At 32.7% G+C, this 17,024-nt stretch overlaps 3 protein-coding genes; 2 read left to right on the top strand and 1 right to left on the bottom strand.

Moving 5' to 3' along the window:
* Nucleotides 1–281: 281 nt before the first annotated feature.
* On the top strand, nucleotides 282–2,492 carry GSBLH_T00003252001 (uncharacterized protein; the record flags this gene model as incomplete). Its single annotated transcript, XM_013041958.1, has 1 exon — nucleotides 282–2,492. One exon carries the CDS (start codon nucleotides 282–284, stop codon nucleotides 2,490–2,492), a length of 2,211 nt encoding a protein of 736 aa, XP_012897412.1.
* A 4,239-nt stretch (nucleotides 2,493–6,731) lies between these two features.
* GSBLH_T00003253001 (uncharacterized protein) lies at nucleotides 6,732–7,412 on the top strand (the record flags this gene model as incomplete). Its single annotated transcript, XM_013041959.1, has 1 exon — nucleotides 6,732–7,412. One exon carries the CDS (start codon nucleotides 6,732–6,734, stop codon nucleotides 7,410–7,412), a length of 681 nt encoding a protein of 226 aa, XP_012897413.1.
* A 2,609-nt stretch (nucleotides 7,413–10,021) lies between these two features.
* GSBLH_T00003254001 (uncharacterized protein) lies at nucleotides 10,022–11,184 on the bottom strand (the record flags this gene model as incomplete). XM_013041960.1 has 4 exons in its annotated part: nucleotides 11,060–11,184; nucleotides 10,947–11,024; nucleotides 10,598–10,913; nucleotides 10,022–10,560 (listed from the first exon to the last, which is right to left on the bottom strand). Exons 1-4 carry the CDS (start codon nucleotides 11,156–11,158, stop codon nucleotides 10,022–10,024), a joined length of 1,032 nt encoding a protein of 343 aa, XP_012897414.1. The 5' UTR covers nucleotides 11,159–11,184.
* Between the last annotated feature and the right edge of the window lie 5,840 nt (nucleotides 11,185–17,024).

Here is a 17,024-nt window from a genome sequence, read left to right on the forward strand (position 1 = left end):
TCTGTCACAAGAAACTGGAGAACGACAAGGTACGTCATCACGCACATGTGGTAGGTGTATACACCACAGGGAAGGGAGGGATATGCAGCTTCAAAGCTGGGCAGTACATCTGCACCTGTTGCACCAAGTACGATCTACAACTCTCATTCAACAAGAAGAACTATCGTTTACCCGTCTACTTCCACAATGGATCGCACTACGACTTCACATTCATCATGAAGCTCATCGCGACGATGCCTGGCGGGAATCTCGAAGTCATTCCAACCACTGAGGACAAGGAAATGCAAATCGAGTACAATGGCATTCAATTCAAGGATTCGTTGAAGCTCATCAGCAGTCCACTGCGTTCCATTGTGGCACAGACACTTGGAGGCAACTTGGACCTCTATGTGCACACCAAACAACAACTACGCAAGTACTGTGAGTCTCGAGGCAAGCAATGGAATGATGAATACATCGATCTGTTGACACGGAAAGAACCCATGTTCTACAGTCTCATCAAGTCGTACGAGTCATTGAACAATACCGTCATTCCTTCTCGCGAGCAATGCATTGATGATATGAAGGGAGAGATGATGTCACAAGACGAATATGATCACATGGTGAAGCTGTGGAAGACCTTCGGTATCAAGACATGGGGTGAATACTACAAATTGTACAATGTACTCGATGTGACTCTCATGGCTGATGCATTCGAACATTTCCGAAACACCACACTGAAGGCATTCGGTGTTGATTACATGCATTACATCACAGCACCACAAATGGCATATTCGCTCTTCTTGAAGGTCACAATGGAGGGCGATCATAGTGAGAGTAGCCTCATGACTCTCGCAAGAAAATGGGCTCAGTATATCATGCGCATCAACGCCAACGAGGGGCTCACCGAGAAACAACTGGTGAAAGTGTTCTTGAATCGCATGGGTGAGTTCTATGAGAGCAAGGGCATTCGATTGATGGAGACAAATGATATCGATGACTTCATGCGATTATTGAAGAACCTGCGAGGAGGTATCACACAGATCGTGAAACGGCATGCCAAGGTTGACATTGACAACAAGGAGCAAGCAACGTCGTCCCAAGGCATCTACTACCTGGACGCCAACAACCTGTACGGTGGAGCCATGCATCGAATGATGCCTTATGAGTTGGTGGGTGTACCTGAGCGACGAGAAGTGATGGAGAAAATCAATCGTGATCCAAATGGGTGGGTGCAATCACTCAAGACGTTCGGTAAGTATGGATTCTTCGTCGAGTGTGACATCGAGGCACCAGTGGAGTTACACGACAAGTTCAATGATCTGCCATTCTTTCCCGTACAGAAGGCGGGCATGTACTCCGATGGAATCAAGAAGTACGCAGAGAAGAACGACATTGTGGACAAAGTGAAAGAGGTGAATACACCGAAGCTCATCTGTGATCTTGTACCTCGTCAAAAGTATCTCGTGCATTACTCACTGTTGCAACTGGGCATTCAACAGGGATATCGTGTCACACACATTCACCACATCATTCGATTCAAGCAGGCACCATTTATCTTCGAGTACGTGAACATGCTGAGTGAGAAACGAGCCAAATCCAAGACTACTGTGGAGAAGAACCTGTACAAACTGTTGGCAAACTCGACCTATGGCAAATTCGTGGAGACTGGATTGAAACGAATGAAAGTGAAGTTCGCTAACACATGGAATGAACGTGAAGCCATCATTCAGAAGCATGGATACGACATGATCGCCGGGACTACCATGTATTCCGAGAATCTGATCGGTATCAAGCTGAATACACCGGTACGCAGGGTGGTGAAGCCATTCTTCATCGGGTTTGCCATTCTCGACATGTCCAAACACATCATCTACGATTTCTACTACAATGTACTCAAGATGACATTCGACACCGTGGAGCTGTTGGGACAGGACACGGACTCGCTCATCGTGCAGTTGCACGATCGCGCTAACATCGTTCACAAGATGTGTGACATGTACAAATCGTTCGACTTCTCGGAATTGGATAACACGAGCTACTTCTATGGGCAACTCGTGAAGTATTACGAGCATGAAGTGGACAAGAGCAAGTTCCCTTCATTGGACTCGTTCCTCAACTTCAACAAGAAGTTGCCTGGTCCTATCTTCAAGGACGAGCACAACGGACATCGCATCACGGAGTTCGTGGGACTTAGACCGAAGATGTACTGCTTGGTTGATGAGAAGCATGTAGTGCACAATGCAGCAAAGGGAGTTCCTCGCAATGTGGTGATTGATGGAGAGAGAATGAGCGTGAAGAACATCGATTTGTACAAGCGTGTCCTCGAGGCAGAGAAGAAGGAAGATGCAGTGATCGAAGGCAGCTTCAAACGCATCAACAACCAGGCCTTCGATATCAGCACGAAGGAGCAGACCAAGACCCTTATGACGTGCACAGACAACAAGCGATGGATCTTGGACGACAACGTGCACACACTGGCGTTTGGACATTACCGATTGAAGGACATGTAAAGGAAATGTTGTTTTTTACTTTGTTTTCTTTATCAAACAGTGTATAAAGGGCAGACAATTACCACATTGGTAGAAAATGGGGGAAGCGAAGCTTCATCCCGGGGGAGCAAAGCTCCCCCAATAGCCGAAAAGGTTTTCGCGCTTTATACGCCATGGCCATCAAGGTTGCCAGGTAGAAAATGGCCTAAAAAGGAGACCAGGTAGAAATAGGCAGCCAGGTTGAAAAAAGGCAGCCAGGAATAAAATGGCAGAAAAAGGGCCGAAAAAACTTTCGCGCTTTATGCGCCATGGTCTCTGAGGTGGGCAAGTAGGCTAAGGTTATTTTTTCGACCCTTATTTCTTATGAAAGCCAAAAAAGTGAGGTTGACCAAAGTGAGTCATGATGAGCTATGGAAGTTGGGGTCTGAGGGGTGACTTTGGACGATGAGAAAGCAGTTGAGGGGGTCTGAAGGGCAACTTTGGCCGAAAAAGGGCCGAAAAAATTTTCGCGCTTTATGCGCCATTTCCCTACTACTATAGGTGTTTGCAACTACTAGATATCACTCTATATTTTTAGTGTAAGGTTTTTAGTATATCGGAATGAAAGAATAATAATTATTCTTTTTATAACCTTTCATAATACATATAATATCTTAATTCTCTATTTTCTTTATTTTGGCATTATTGCAAATTACAGCATACAACATTTAGTGTTTGTATTTATTACTAACATATGTAATTTTTTTTCTATATGGCAAAATATTACAAAAGCACAATTACGAAATAGTTATTAAATGAAAAGCAAATTATACATGTAAATATATATTTACTGTAAATATGTATTGAAAAAATAAAATATCATATATAAATATATATATATTGTATTCATATTATATATTATTTATATTATATATATATTTTAACATATTTTAACATATATATTATATATATATTATATGTTAAAATATGTTAAAATATATAATATATATTATATATATATATTATATGTTAAAATATGTTAAAATATACAATATATATTATATATATATATATTATATGTTAAAATATGTTAAAATATATAATATATATTATATATATATATATGTTAATATATGTTAAAATGTATAATATATATTATACTAAATATTACTCAATATTATATATAATATTGGCTTTTATTTTTCAATTTCTATTCTTTTCTTTAGTGCATTTCATTGTCGATACAATTATTACTTATATATATATATATATGTGTATAAGTATAATATCTTTATTAATACATATAGATATATTGACATAAAAGAAAAAACATGCAAACTAATAAATGAAGAAAAATGAAAAGTATAGAAATACATCGTAATTAATACTATTCTTCCAAATAGCCATATACATATATTTATTTTATCATTTAAAAATATGAATTTTCACATATATGGATAGATATTCTTATATATATATATATATAGTGGTAACAAAAAGTATATATGAATACATTAACATTTTAGAAAATGGAAAATCCTTTTAGTCATTATCATGTACTTGAAATTAGTAAAAAATAGCTGCTATTTATCATCTTAGTTTTTCATTCTACATTAATTTTACTTGAGTTATAATTATATTGTGTTGCACAGTCTATATAAATTCGTAAAAATGCCTTATCTATTAATGATACTCATTTCCTGATTCCTGCTATTAATACATACAACTTGTGAAAAACAATATTTTAATTTTCTTTCTTATTTGGAAATTTCTAGGAGAAATGAAGGAGTTAATTTTTATTCCCAGTGCAATGATTATTTTAGTCTCTATTTACTGCTTACAGTAGTTTTTTACATATAATAACGAATTAACGCAAATATAAATATACCATAATACTAAACAAATATCGTTTTCAATTCTAGTCCTCAATTTATGTTGTATTTACTTTTTCATTATAATATGCAAGTGAAACTGTTCTAAATATAATTGTTTTACCTAGAATATATAGAGAAGTATATTATTTATGTATTCTATACCATAAAATGCGTTTTCAATAAAATATGGTACAAAATGTGTATTTTGCATATAGTGAATTTTGGTATTTTCAAATCAAAATTGTTATTGAAGTGAAATTTGAGCTTTATTATCCTATATTATTTTTGTATATATCTCTATACTCATGTACATACTACTAAATATTCGAAAAGACTTAAAGTTGCTCATTGGAATGAATCACATCTATATGCAATTTCAGTGTTTAAATATTTCTTTTAGACTTTATTGGTATTTCATATAGATATTCTAAGTATGAATCAAGCGGTTATTTGAGTGTGCAATTTTTCCATCCAATATTAATCCACATATTAAATAATATAATGGTACTAAAAATACGTAGATTGGCATATATTGATTATTTCCTATATACTGCAATAGTTATTTAAGAAAATACTGTATTTACATTTATCACATGCGCCATACTTAGAAAAATGAAATCTCATTTTTGGCTTGTAATTTATGATTTAGACTATATGATATATTAGCCTTTAAGATACATAAATATATAGAATTGATAGTAAATATATAGAATATATAATTAAATAAAAGGAAAATAGAAATTCTAATATAAGATTGCAATCATTACTTTTTCACTTTTTATGCAGTGTATTAGCATTTGGTTAACCTTACTTGTATAGACTTTGAATATATATCTAATTAATTTGTAGCGTATCTTTTTGTCTGTGTTATGGCCCAAGAAATAAAAGGTTTGTCATTAATAGAATATATATTATTTGTGTCCATGTATCTCCAAATCATATTTGTAGTAGTATATTCTTTCCTATTTTCCTATTATTACTATTATTTTCACATTAGGAACTTAGTATAGTGTTATTTGGAGAACAATACTTTACTAGTAAACGTAATTCATCTTTTGCAGAAAAATGTAATTATAAACCAAATGATATGTATAATACTGAAGAATATAAAAAAGGTGTGAATATAAATTCTTTTCTGTTATTATTTCCTAAAACACAAGTAAAAATAACATATGTACTCAGCATATCATTAGTAAAATAACTTAAGTTTAGTGTACAATTTACCTAGGATGTAGTAATTATTTATTATTCCCTTCACAGCTCTTCTTAAAAATGCTTATTTTATGAGGACTTTTCATTATTCGAAAATCACAATAGGAAATATAAATAATTAGTCATATAGACTTTCCTTTCTCTCTGCACTATTTTTCATTCCAAAAATAGCAATAAACTAAAAATAGGGTATTATCATTATTTAATAGCTTTGTTTGATTTATACAATTATACAAAATTCAATGAGGTATGAATCATAGATGAAGCAATAGTAATCGTATTTGTAAAAACAGAAAGTATATAATATAACTAATTTTAAATACATTTATGCATACCTCGAATTAAGAAAGTAATCCTGTAATTTTACATATTGAAAAAAACAATATTGGCTTTATTTTATTATATGTAAAATGCTAATTCTATTATATGTATTTATACCTAGAAAACAATATTGGTACATGTTACAATATTCTTAGATGATAGTATGGATATTATAATAAATCCAACTACATCAATGCTATATACTAAAAATGGAAATCATAAAAAGACTGTAAATGTTTCTGTATCTCACTCTATCACTTCCAAAAACAATTTAACTATTCCAACAAAAAAGAGTCAGCCATATGAATCAAAGTCTCTTCTATTCTTTTCACCTGATGTTCATGATGGCACGATGACAGATCTTGCCATTTCTCTGAATTCACAAGGTCATTCAATCTATTTCTATTATAATAAGGGTGCTTTGCCTGCTTATACTGGTCTTCGTTCGAAGACTCTCAGTGAAAAACAATATTTGCGATTGAGTGGTACAAAGAATAAATCTAGAATCATTTTTGCTTCTCGACAACTATGTAAAACATCAAAACTATTTGCATATAATATGAAGTCTGTTCAACGCCTCTGGTCAATATTTCATAACGATACTCTGTTTAAACGTGTTGATGCTATCATTTGTATGTTCTATCCATCGGAATGTCAAAACTATTTAGCATTTAACAAAACAGTTATATTCATGCCTGCTCACCGTTTTCTCATTAAACGATGTTCTTCAAGTGATTCAAATAGCCTCATGAAATGGATGTTCAATAAACCTAAAGCTCCTATTATTGTAATGGCTGCAGGAAAGTATGATGCAGAATACATCAACTATTATTCTGGAAAGAATGTGGACTACATAATTGCGTCTACGTTACTCATGTATTCCCCGCCTAGATATTATTCACCGAAATATAATGGATATCTGTATGCTCCTTTTAAAAGAAATCCATTTTATAATCGTTACAAAGCAGCAATATCGAAGGCTTGTAAATCGTCAAATTTCAATTGTCCTGTTGTCCATATTCGAGAGAAGATAAAAGGAAGGTTCACATATTCTGATATCAATTCATTTAAGGCAGTGATTGTATTTCCATATGCTGTTCTATCTTATTATCTCGCAGATTTGACTACTGCTGCAATTCCAATGTTTGTACCTTCACCATCATTTATCGTTCAAAATAAGATTAGTTATGATATGAAAGCTAGAGATCCTTCTTATTGTGGAAAGAGATTTCAGGAACCTCCTCGACATCCTAATTCAAAACACTTGTATTCACCTGAGGATTCTTCAGAAGAGGCTACTGAATATTGGCTTCAATATGCTTCCTATTATACTCCATGCTCAATCATTTTCAACAATATCTCGCACTTAGTTGAGTTAATGAAAACAACAAATTATTCTCATGTGTATGAATGCAATTTGAAGTATCGCCAACATATTATCAATCACAACAAAATGCAATGGAATAAGTTGTTTCGAAAAATACAAGTAAATAGAGTAATGCCCACTACTTGGAGGCAATCGTTGAACTGGTTTGGAGAAACAAGTTTTTACTAAAGTGAATATATAAATAATACAATATATAGTATTTTTGTGAAAGAATTATGTGTGAATATTGCATATGGATCGCTTTTTTTATTAATATACATGATTTCTTTATTTGATTGTTTGTTTTTCTACACTCATATCATTATATTGCTTTCATCTATATTTAATATAAATAATAGTATTCATCACAATGAGTCACAAATAACAATTTATACAATAGAACCAGCGATTCTTGTGATGCTGTGATATAAAATAATGATTCTATTTTATATGTATTCCTAAACTATTAATAATCAAACTTAACATCATAGATGACTCAATACTAAGCTATTAGAATTTTAAAAGTGAAAAATAGCATATTATTTCGATCACGTGACTCAAATGTACTCACTACTTGTCCACGTGTTTTGGATCCATTTTTCTCAAAACTCAATTTTTCTCTATCTATACTTGGCAATATATTCTTTTCATCAATTATTACAAAACTATATATAATTATGTACACAAATTAATTATTAGAAAGTCATTCGACTGCATCCATATACACATTTGCTCGAAAATGGGTTTAACTTAGAAAAGGTGCAATTCCTTTCAAGTAACAAGAATATATTTTTTAATTGTTTAAAAGAGGTCTGGTAGTGAAGATATTCACGAAGCAAGTTATGGAAAAAGCAATCGATTATTTTATCAGAATAGCATGCTTATCTATTTTTATTGTTTATAATGACTTATTGGAAATGTATCATACCCTTTGGAGAATCGATATAAAATACAGAAAGAATTTTTCCTTTTGTTTTTGCCATCATCATAAAGACAAGCTTATTCCACACTTATGATGATTTATTTTTATGTAAATATGTATTGCAATCATTTCTGCTTTGTTATACAATCAGCCAATACATCAGAATGAAATTGCTCTATTTTCTTATATTAAAGCGAAAAACCCTTGAACATTTGATTCAATACATTATTCTTATGAATAGTACTATTTTTGTACCATATATTGAATAGTACTGATTATTGCTTTTGTCCTAAAATTGTAATGAATTGATTTTTCGATATTAGTCATAGGTTTGGTACATGAGTTCTGGATTACACTTTACAGCATTATCATTATTTAATATGTAAAGAAAATAGTATCCTTATTATTATTAAATAGTATTTAAAAGTCACAGAATCATTCTTATTTGGTTTGAAGAAGAAATAGGATTATTGGTATTGATTTTTCGATTTTACCATTTTATTCTTCATAGGATAGCTTCATTTCATTTATTCATAGTTGAATAGTCATTTCTAATATGGTTCTAACAGTTCTAAAAATCTCAGTACATTTTTAAGTAGTTTCGAAAATGATGATATTATGGGAGTATCATATGAACTAATTCTTATTTAAAATGGAAGTAGATATTTCCATCAATCCACATTCACACTCAAAAGAAGGGAATGAAGGCAATAGTTCAAAATACAAGCAAAACTAGTTGCTTGCATTGAAAATCATATGTAAATAATATGAACAAGTGTGCTTCATTGACACAACATAAGAAAAATAGCAAATTCTAAATCTGATTGATATTCACAAAAATAGAGTAGAAATCACACTATGTGCTATATTATGCTCTGTGCTTCAATGATATTCAAAATACTATACCATCGTTTTTTTCACATATTGTGATGTTTCTCTGTACATTTTCCATGGACATATTATATATATATTTTGTGGTATATTTAGATTGTAATATAGAAGCTTGTATTCTTATTGGAATGAGTGAGTGATTGAAATATACAAGCTTTGGTTAAACTCAATGCTATTGTATAGTATCAATAATAACTCATTTCTAGAGATTTTGCCCAAAATAATAGGATTGACTAAAATTCCATTTTTATCAATAGAACTATTTTCTAATTTCAACTTTGGCACAATAATATAGTAAATGTACGCCTCTTATCGAAAGCTACATAATTAATGTAATACACTAAGAATCCATTGATCATTGAGCCCAATTTGATATTCCCTCCTTATCATGCTCATACTCCTTTCATTCTTTATCCATATTATTATGACTACAATATTTTGAACCATATATGTCATTATGGTCTGTAGTATCTTTGTAGTTCAATTATAATCTGATTAGTGCAAAACACTCTATACTAGCTTTATTCCATACGTCTTTCTTATTATCTGAGCAAGCTGCCACATGTAAGTGCCTCGTTTATAGTCCTTTGATATCTTGGTTCGTTTGTGAGGTATTTCAATGCAAAATTCGTTGGCTAAGACATAAAAGTGATAATCTACAAAATAGGACAAATCACAATCAAATACGTTGAGATATCATCCGATTCAATAGTTCTTCCTTGTTATATCCATAATCAATGAAATATGGATGGAATATGGGATTATCCATTGAACGCTTGACTATGGAATAGGGTTCCATTTCATGGTCAGCATAGTATCGGTAAAGAATGTTCTTATTCTCGGCAAGCATTTTATCTACATTTACAATTCTCTAAATGTGGTTCAGAATTTATATAGAACTACATGTCGACCTGTAGGATGAGGTACAACACTATGCATATACACTCGCTTCAATTCCGATTTTGTATGAGGAACCATATCCCAACTAACCATTACAACGATCCATACAAATCATATACATATTCTCACACAATCCTTTTTCATAACAATTCTTGTGATTCACTTCTTTTTCATTCATTAGGAATGACTTTAGCAACAATACGGCTTTCGGATCCTTCAGTGTTTGATTATGAATCTGAAGTGTCGAATATAGAGTATCGGATGAAAATACATCGATATCACTCACAAAGTAATGAGTTGTATCAATGAACTCGATCGCTAAGTCCCTCAAAACATTGATAGGAAAGATTGTATTGTTTCGATAAACGGGTTTCTTTCCATGATAATAAATGCTTTGATAACGCGAGCCGATCCTAGACTTCACAATGTAGAGTATAAAGGTGATTCGTTTATAGGACTTGTATGAATCGATCACCTCTCTTAACTCATCAATCTCATTCTCGGTAACGAAGATTACCATATTGATTCGATGTTTCCATCTCTTCATCAAATAGGGCAATCGATCTTTCCGAACTAACGTTAAGATTGTGATTAGAGTGACATCATCATAATCCTTGGGATTATCTAGTATGTAAGAGAGAGCAACTTTCATAAATCATACATGGCTTTCTTTTGAAGGACGAACATTCATCTTTCATTGTATCATATGTAACGACATAGAATTGCTGGCAATGTGAGTATGGATGTGAATCATGGCAATCGAAGAATAGATTCTCTTTGTTGTGCTTGAAGAAATCAAACAAATCACTGGCATTATGACAAGCTGAGCTCGCAAATGGGTTGAGATAATATGGAACGAGCTGTTGAAAACACTTCTTTTCATTGCTGAAATGCTTGAGAGAGGGTATCTTCATTAGCTTTTGCACATATACGTTTTTCTTTCCATATCGCTTATCAAGAGGTTGAAAATCAATATACTAGTTATAATAGGATGAGAGAGCAAAGAATACAGGAGCAACTGTTGGTAACGTTGTGGTAATAGTTTTCGAATGATGAGACAAGACTTTGTGAGATGGTAATTGTATTTGCTATGGAATATGAAAGAATTGAGTGGAGAACTTACTTTTAAGACATGAATTGATTCCAAACTCCAGTTTGGATGAGTAGTGTGTAACAGAATAGAAAGCTCCCCTAAGACTGCAAGGATCAGAAATACTATCATTTCAAATAAAATACATATATATATTATGCAAAAACCAAAATATAATGAACCAAACTACTCCACGAAAAATACACTATTTTTGCTTGATTCCATGGAAGATATTATCAATATTGAGATGTGGATATGAAATATGCATACTTGTACTATGGAAAATAGGATATGGAGTGTTTGTCATCTAATGAAGCGATTTTGGACAAAGAGTCGGTTAAGCATGTAAGAGTGATATACTTGGTACTATACAATCCAGAAATGAACTAAAAAGTTGATAAATCAAATGATGAGTGCTGTTGTGAAGAGTAATGGAAGTGTCAAATTACGATACTCTATTAATGTACAAAATTCATTCATTTTGTACTATTCATAAATTCGATATCTCACAAATTGCATGTTTGAAACAACTCGAAAGTTTAGAATCTACAAGCTGGAAAATGTGACATTGCCCCATTTATTAATACATATTATAGTAGTAGTAATTGCAATGAAACTAAAGAATACCTTAAAAGTGAGGATATCTCTTAATGATGAAATGATGTAAATTATCGATAAAAAGATATATAGATTATTGTTGGCTAAACAAAGTGTATACACACAGAACGTGATAGATTACTGACTTTGTTTTCCCATTTCTATTCTTGACGACTATGGGATTTGATATGTGTTCCATTTGTATCGTATCGTATTGCATAGAACTACATTCCCATCTATTTGAATAATGCTAAACAAATCAAAAATGGTATGTTTGGCTACCCATTCAGATTTAGTATTCATTACAGTTTTTGCAATGGAATCAATCCATTCACTCAAACGACAAAGAATAAGGAAAGAGGATCAAGTATAGATTCATACACAACTCACCTGTATCATATTAAGTTTACTATTACCATTCTGTGTGTCCTATGTTTCAGTTATTGTTTGTTTCAATCTATTTAGTGTTCAATATCGTATAAATTGGTAAATTGTAGAGTACAATTGATATATGTTTCTCTATCGACTTATTCTTCATCTTTCGAATATGTACCTATTCATAGAAGTGATATTTCGACTAAAAGGTATGTACTAACTATTGCTATTATTGTTTAGAGTAATACTAGATATCAACAGCTCTATTGTATTAGTCTAGGTATGTTGATAACATTATAGAAAGTGAGCAACAGTTCTGTTTCCACTATTCGTGTCAATTCTACTGTCAGTGTGCCAATTTCTACAAAGAATGAAAATAACAATCAAAACGAATCGAATCACATGAATCATTCCAAAGATTTAGAATTGGTCTTAAATGTAACAAAGAATCATAAAGTGAAAACAGGTCATGGCATTTCAGATAATCTTCCTGGAATTGGAAAGAACAGATATGGGTAGGAAATGGTTGATTCATGTTTTGTAGTGATATGCTGATTGGCAATAGTACCGAACGATTAGATCCTTCCATGATTAAGTCTGAAGAGTTACGTGAATTGTTGGTTTCGTTATTGTGGAGTAAAATAATAGGGTTCGTTCCAAACGAAAACTGTTCCTTCTTCCCAATACCAAAGGTTTAGGAAATCGATTACAGCTATTCTGTGGTTTGTATTTCATATCCATCCGACATAACTGCTCTATTGTGAGTAGGACTGTGCCTTGTTTTCTTTTAATGATTCTAGTTCCTCATTCTGCCTTGTGGCACAAGTTTTGGACTATCAAGCAATTCTTCCCTCAGCAAGTTGTCTTTGCTGATGATGAAGGTATCGATAAGTGAATAATCATTATGTAATTGATAGACTTGAAGTATCTATTTCATTTTAGCTATCTAATCGTTGTAAAAGCTTATGGTTATCATATCAAAACAGATTTGCAAAGAATCAAGGACTTTATCATGACGGGTGATGAGCGAATTGGATTACCTACAGGCATTACAACGATTATCGGATATTCGCATATTCTTCGATTCATCCTCGATTCTCAACCGTATCATTCGATTCTATTAGCCAGTGGAATTACTAGTTTCCAAAGAGATGTATCATCCCATATGAAGGTTTACTATTGTTATGGAGAGTTTTTACGAGACATTATGCAGATTACCGATCTGACAAAGGAAATGATGAAGGTACGGTATCCGATCGTTTTTGAACAACCCTATGATGCGATTCAGCTGAGAATGGGAGGACGACTATCGGATGTTCCCATGCCTAATCATTATCTTACCATGGAGTCATTGAATGTTGCCATTCGATGTGTTGGAACCTATTGCAAGTCAAAGGATATTTATGTAGCCTCTGATTCCATAAAGGCCAAACTATTCATGAAAGAGAAATTACAAGAAAAGAATGTGACTTTTGTCAATGAGAAGTCTTTGTTTTCCGATAGTCAACTGAATAACATGGAAGGTGTTTTTATCGCTACCTATTCTGCTGTGGCTGATATTTATATTCTGGGAAATAGCCAGCAATGCATAATGACGGAAGATAGCACATTTGCTTATGCTGGATGTGCTATCACAGGGAAACCACCAGTGATAATTCCATGGACGAAACAAGTATGTTTAAAAAGTGATAGCTTAAAAGAACTGTAATGAAGCCAAATTGGGAAAGGACAATGCAAAATAGTAATAATGAGACTAGGATTTCAATGTTCTATTTGTGAACAACAAATAAGAATACTACAACTATTCTTGAAAACGACTTGCCAATATGATCATATCGTAATATGACTTAATACACACGCAATGATACGAATAGTACATTGTAGATATCCAATTTGTTGAAAAACGAGGTATATTAGAATTGGATATTAACGAACTTTTACCACTAACTAATAATAATAGTAAATAAAGAACAGTTGAGAGATAACAACACAGAATATAGGGAAATGCTATAATAATAGAGAAAGAATAAACTATTGATACTGTAAAATACCTGCATAATAATCATACAACTACTATTGGAATACGATTTTTGGAAAACAAGAAATACTGGGAATTAGGAGATATTATAGTTACTTGGTATTTTGGTTTTCGTATGGTGCAGTTAATATTGGTTGTAATTGCTAGTTACTTGCTGTAAGTCTGTGAAAGATCATTCTATGTAGGTCGCAACTGTCATCAACGAACATTTTCCTCAATAGTTTATGTAACTATTCAATTAAAGCTAGCCATACACTCCTATTATCACTTAGGTATCAAATCACTATGTTTATTCGATGTAGACGTTCTGGAAATCCAAGTCAACAGTATAATGTACCATTAGTTCAGAAGAGTGATAATGGAATCAAAGTGGACTCTACAAGTACTTTGGGAAACAATGGGCAGTTAGTTCGACCAGCAGATTGGAGTAGCAATATAACTACAGATATCAATGTAATAACCATGCTCAATACAAAGCGTACTCATCAGCTAAAGGAAGGAGCTGGGATTCGAGATTCACTGCCTGGAATCATAAACAAATTTGGGTAATAGTTCGATGTTTATGAATTATCAAGTAGGGATAGAGTTAGAGGTAAGCGAAAATCGCCAATACATACTAATCAAATACAGTCTGCTGAGTTACAGTCTTTGTATTATTCATGATTGCTCTTAATTAATGCATAGAGTGAGTTCGAACCAGCGATTGATTCTATTACCCAATTATAAGGGCTTGGGAAATCGTTTGCAGCTGTTCAGCGGATTGTATTTTTTTTCAATTAGACACAGAATCCCTATTATCAGTACATTCAAAACTGTTGTTGAAACCTAGTTCCATATTCTGCATCATGGCATATAGTGTGGAACATTCGGCAGAACTATACTGGGCAGATTGTTTATGTTCCTGATGAAGGTATCGTCTAGAAAATCGTTGATTACATAGATATAAACTATCTGCTTCACTACAGTTACTTACTAGTTCCTAAACCTTTTGGAAAGTTCAAAATACAAGATTTGCGATACACAAGCAATGCAATCAAAACAGGAAAGGTTTATCCTATATTCCCAACAAGAATAACAGCAGTAATCGGAAATGAATTATTACTGAAGTTTGTGATCGACTCTGTGGGATATCATGATATTCTCCAGTACAATGGAATAGTGAGCTATCAAAAGAACATTTCATCCTATCTGCGGCAATACTATTGTTATGGAGAGTTTTTGAGAAACGTTATGCAAATCACTGACCTGACAAAGCAGATCATGAGAGTGAGATATCCAATCGTCGACACGCAACCATTTGATGCGATTCAACTGAGAATGGGTGGAAGTCTTTCAGACTTTCCTTTGGAACAGCAATGGTTATCAATGAAATCTCTTTCTGTAGCAGTTCGTTGTATAGAGTCATACTCTAAAACAAATAACATATATATTGCTTCTGATTCGATGTATGCAAAGAACTATCTGAAACAGAATCTGAGAAATCGAAATGTGAGTTTTGTGAATGAGAAAGCTCTATTCTCAGATACTCAAGTGATGAATTTAGACAGTGTTTCAATAGCTACATATACAGCAGTGGCAGATCTGTACATATTGGGTGAAAGTAAATCGTGTATCATGACAAAAGACAGTACATTTGCATTTGCTGGATGTGCACTATCTGGTAATCCGCCCATCACATTAACGGATGATAAGGATAAGTGTAATAGACAATAGTCTCGTTAGTATGATTGAACAATCCAGTTTTCGATACTTATTTGTTTATTATCACCCTCGTCAAAATAATATGTAACATAGTAAAAAGGTGGTATAATACATGTTAGTATCCCTGGAGAGTGTTAATATCACTTAATACTCACATATACATCTAACAGAATCAATTTGAATTCAAAAAGATACATGATTAGATCCTCTCTTGAGTTCTATTACTTGATATAGTCATACATTCCGTGTTCCTATTTTCGGACTATTGGGTTTTGTTTGAATATCAGAGAATGAATTGACCACTGATTGATACATAGTACACAATCTTAAAAGACATCTACAATTCAAATTCATAAATTCATAAAAATAACTAGTTTTATCAGCTATCGAATAATAACGTGTCCAGTAATAAATGAAAAAGGTAGATATTTAAGCCATATTATTACTTTTTCATTTTTTCAATTTCAAATTACCTGATATTACATCAGGAAAGGAACAATATGATAGTATCACACAATAAAAAACACTATTCATAAGAGCATGTATTATTCTCTTTCACTTAGGAGAATGATGCAAATTATCCATATTAACTTCAATTATAATAAGAGAATAATTATGTGACATAATTCAATCGTCAGGATTGATTTCACTCAGTAAATCGTTGTAACCAATATTATTTTTCATTTTATGTAAGTTTCTATACTCTTGGGACATATCAATGGAGCAAAAAAAACATTGTTCAATGTTCCGACGATGATACCTTTTGCAAATTCTATATAATGCCGGGGTCGAATAAAAACGCACATCCCAGTTCTTAATTACATTGTACTGCTTTATCTGCCATTCAACAACCTTATATTTCGTTTCATTTTGAGTTTCCACATTCATTACTCAACCAATGATGACTCGGATTTATGGATAACACAAGCAGGTGTATAAAAACTTCATTGTAATTACTACATATAATAATTAGCGATTTTCAGGTAAATAGATAAGTCTTCTTATTTGAACATATTATTCACTCAACAATACAACACAACTTTACTATCTTTAGTTTGTCATTTACAGAAAATAGTCTCTTCGTGCAAATATCAAACTACATTTATTGCTCATACAATAGTATTACCTCAGTTCTATTCAAAACAGAACACTTCTGTTTTAGAGGCTATTAGTGTGTCAAAATATAACCCTTCGATTTATTTGACCTGTTATTTGTCTTGTAGATATCATTTTTCTACAAATTCGAGCAAAATTGTCATCCTGTCCAACATCATGCCGCCAAGTATA

This window comes from Blastocystis hominis, assembly GCF_000151665.1.
Source record: "Blastocystis hominis, Singapore isolate B (sub-type 7) whole genome shotgun sequence assembly, scaffold_3".
Lineage (NCBI taxonomy): Eukaryota > Bigyra > Opalinata > Blastocystidae > Blastocystis > Blastocystis hominis.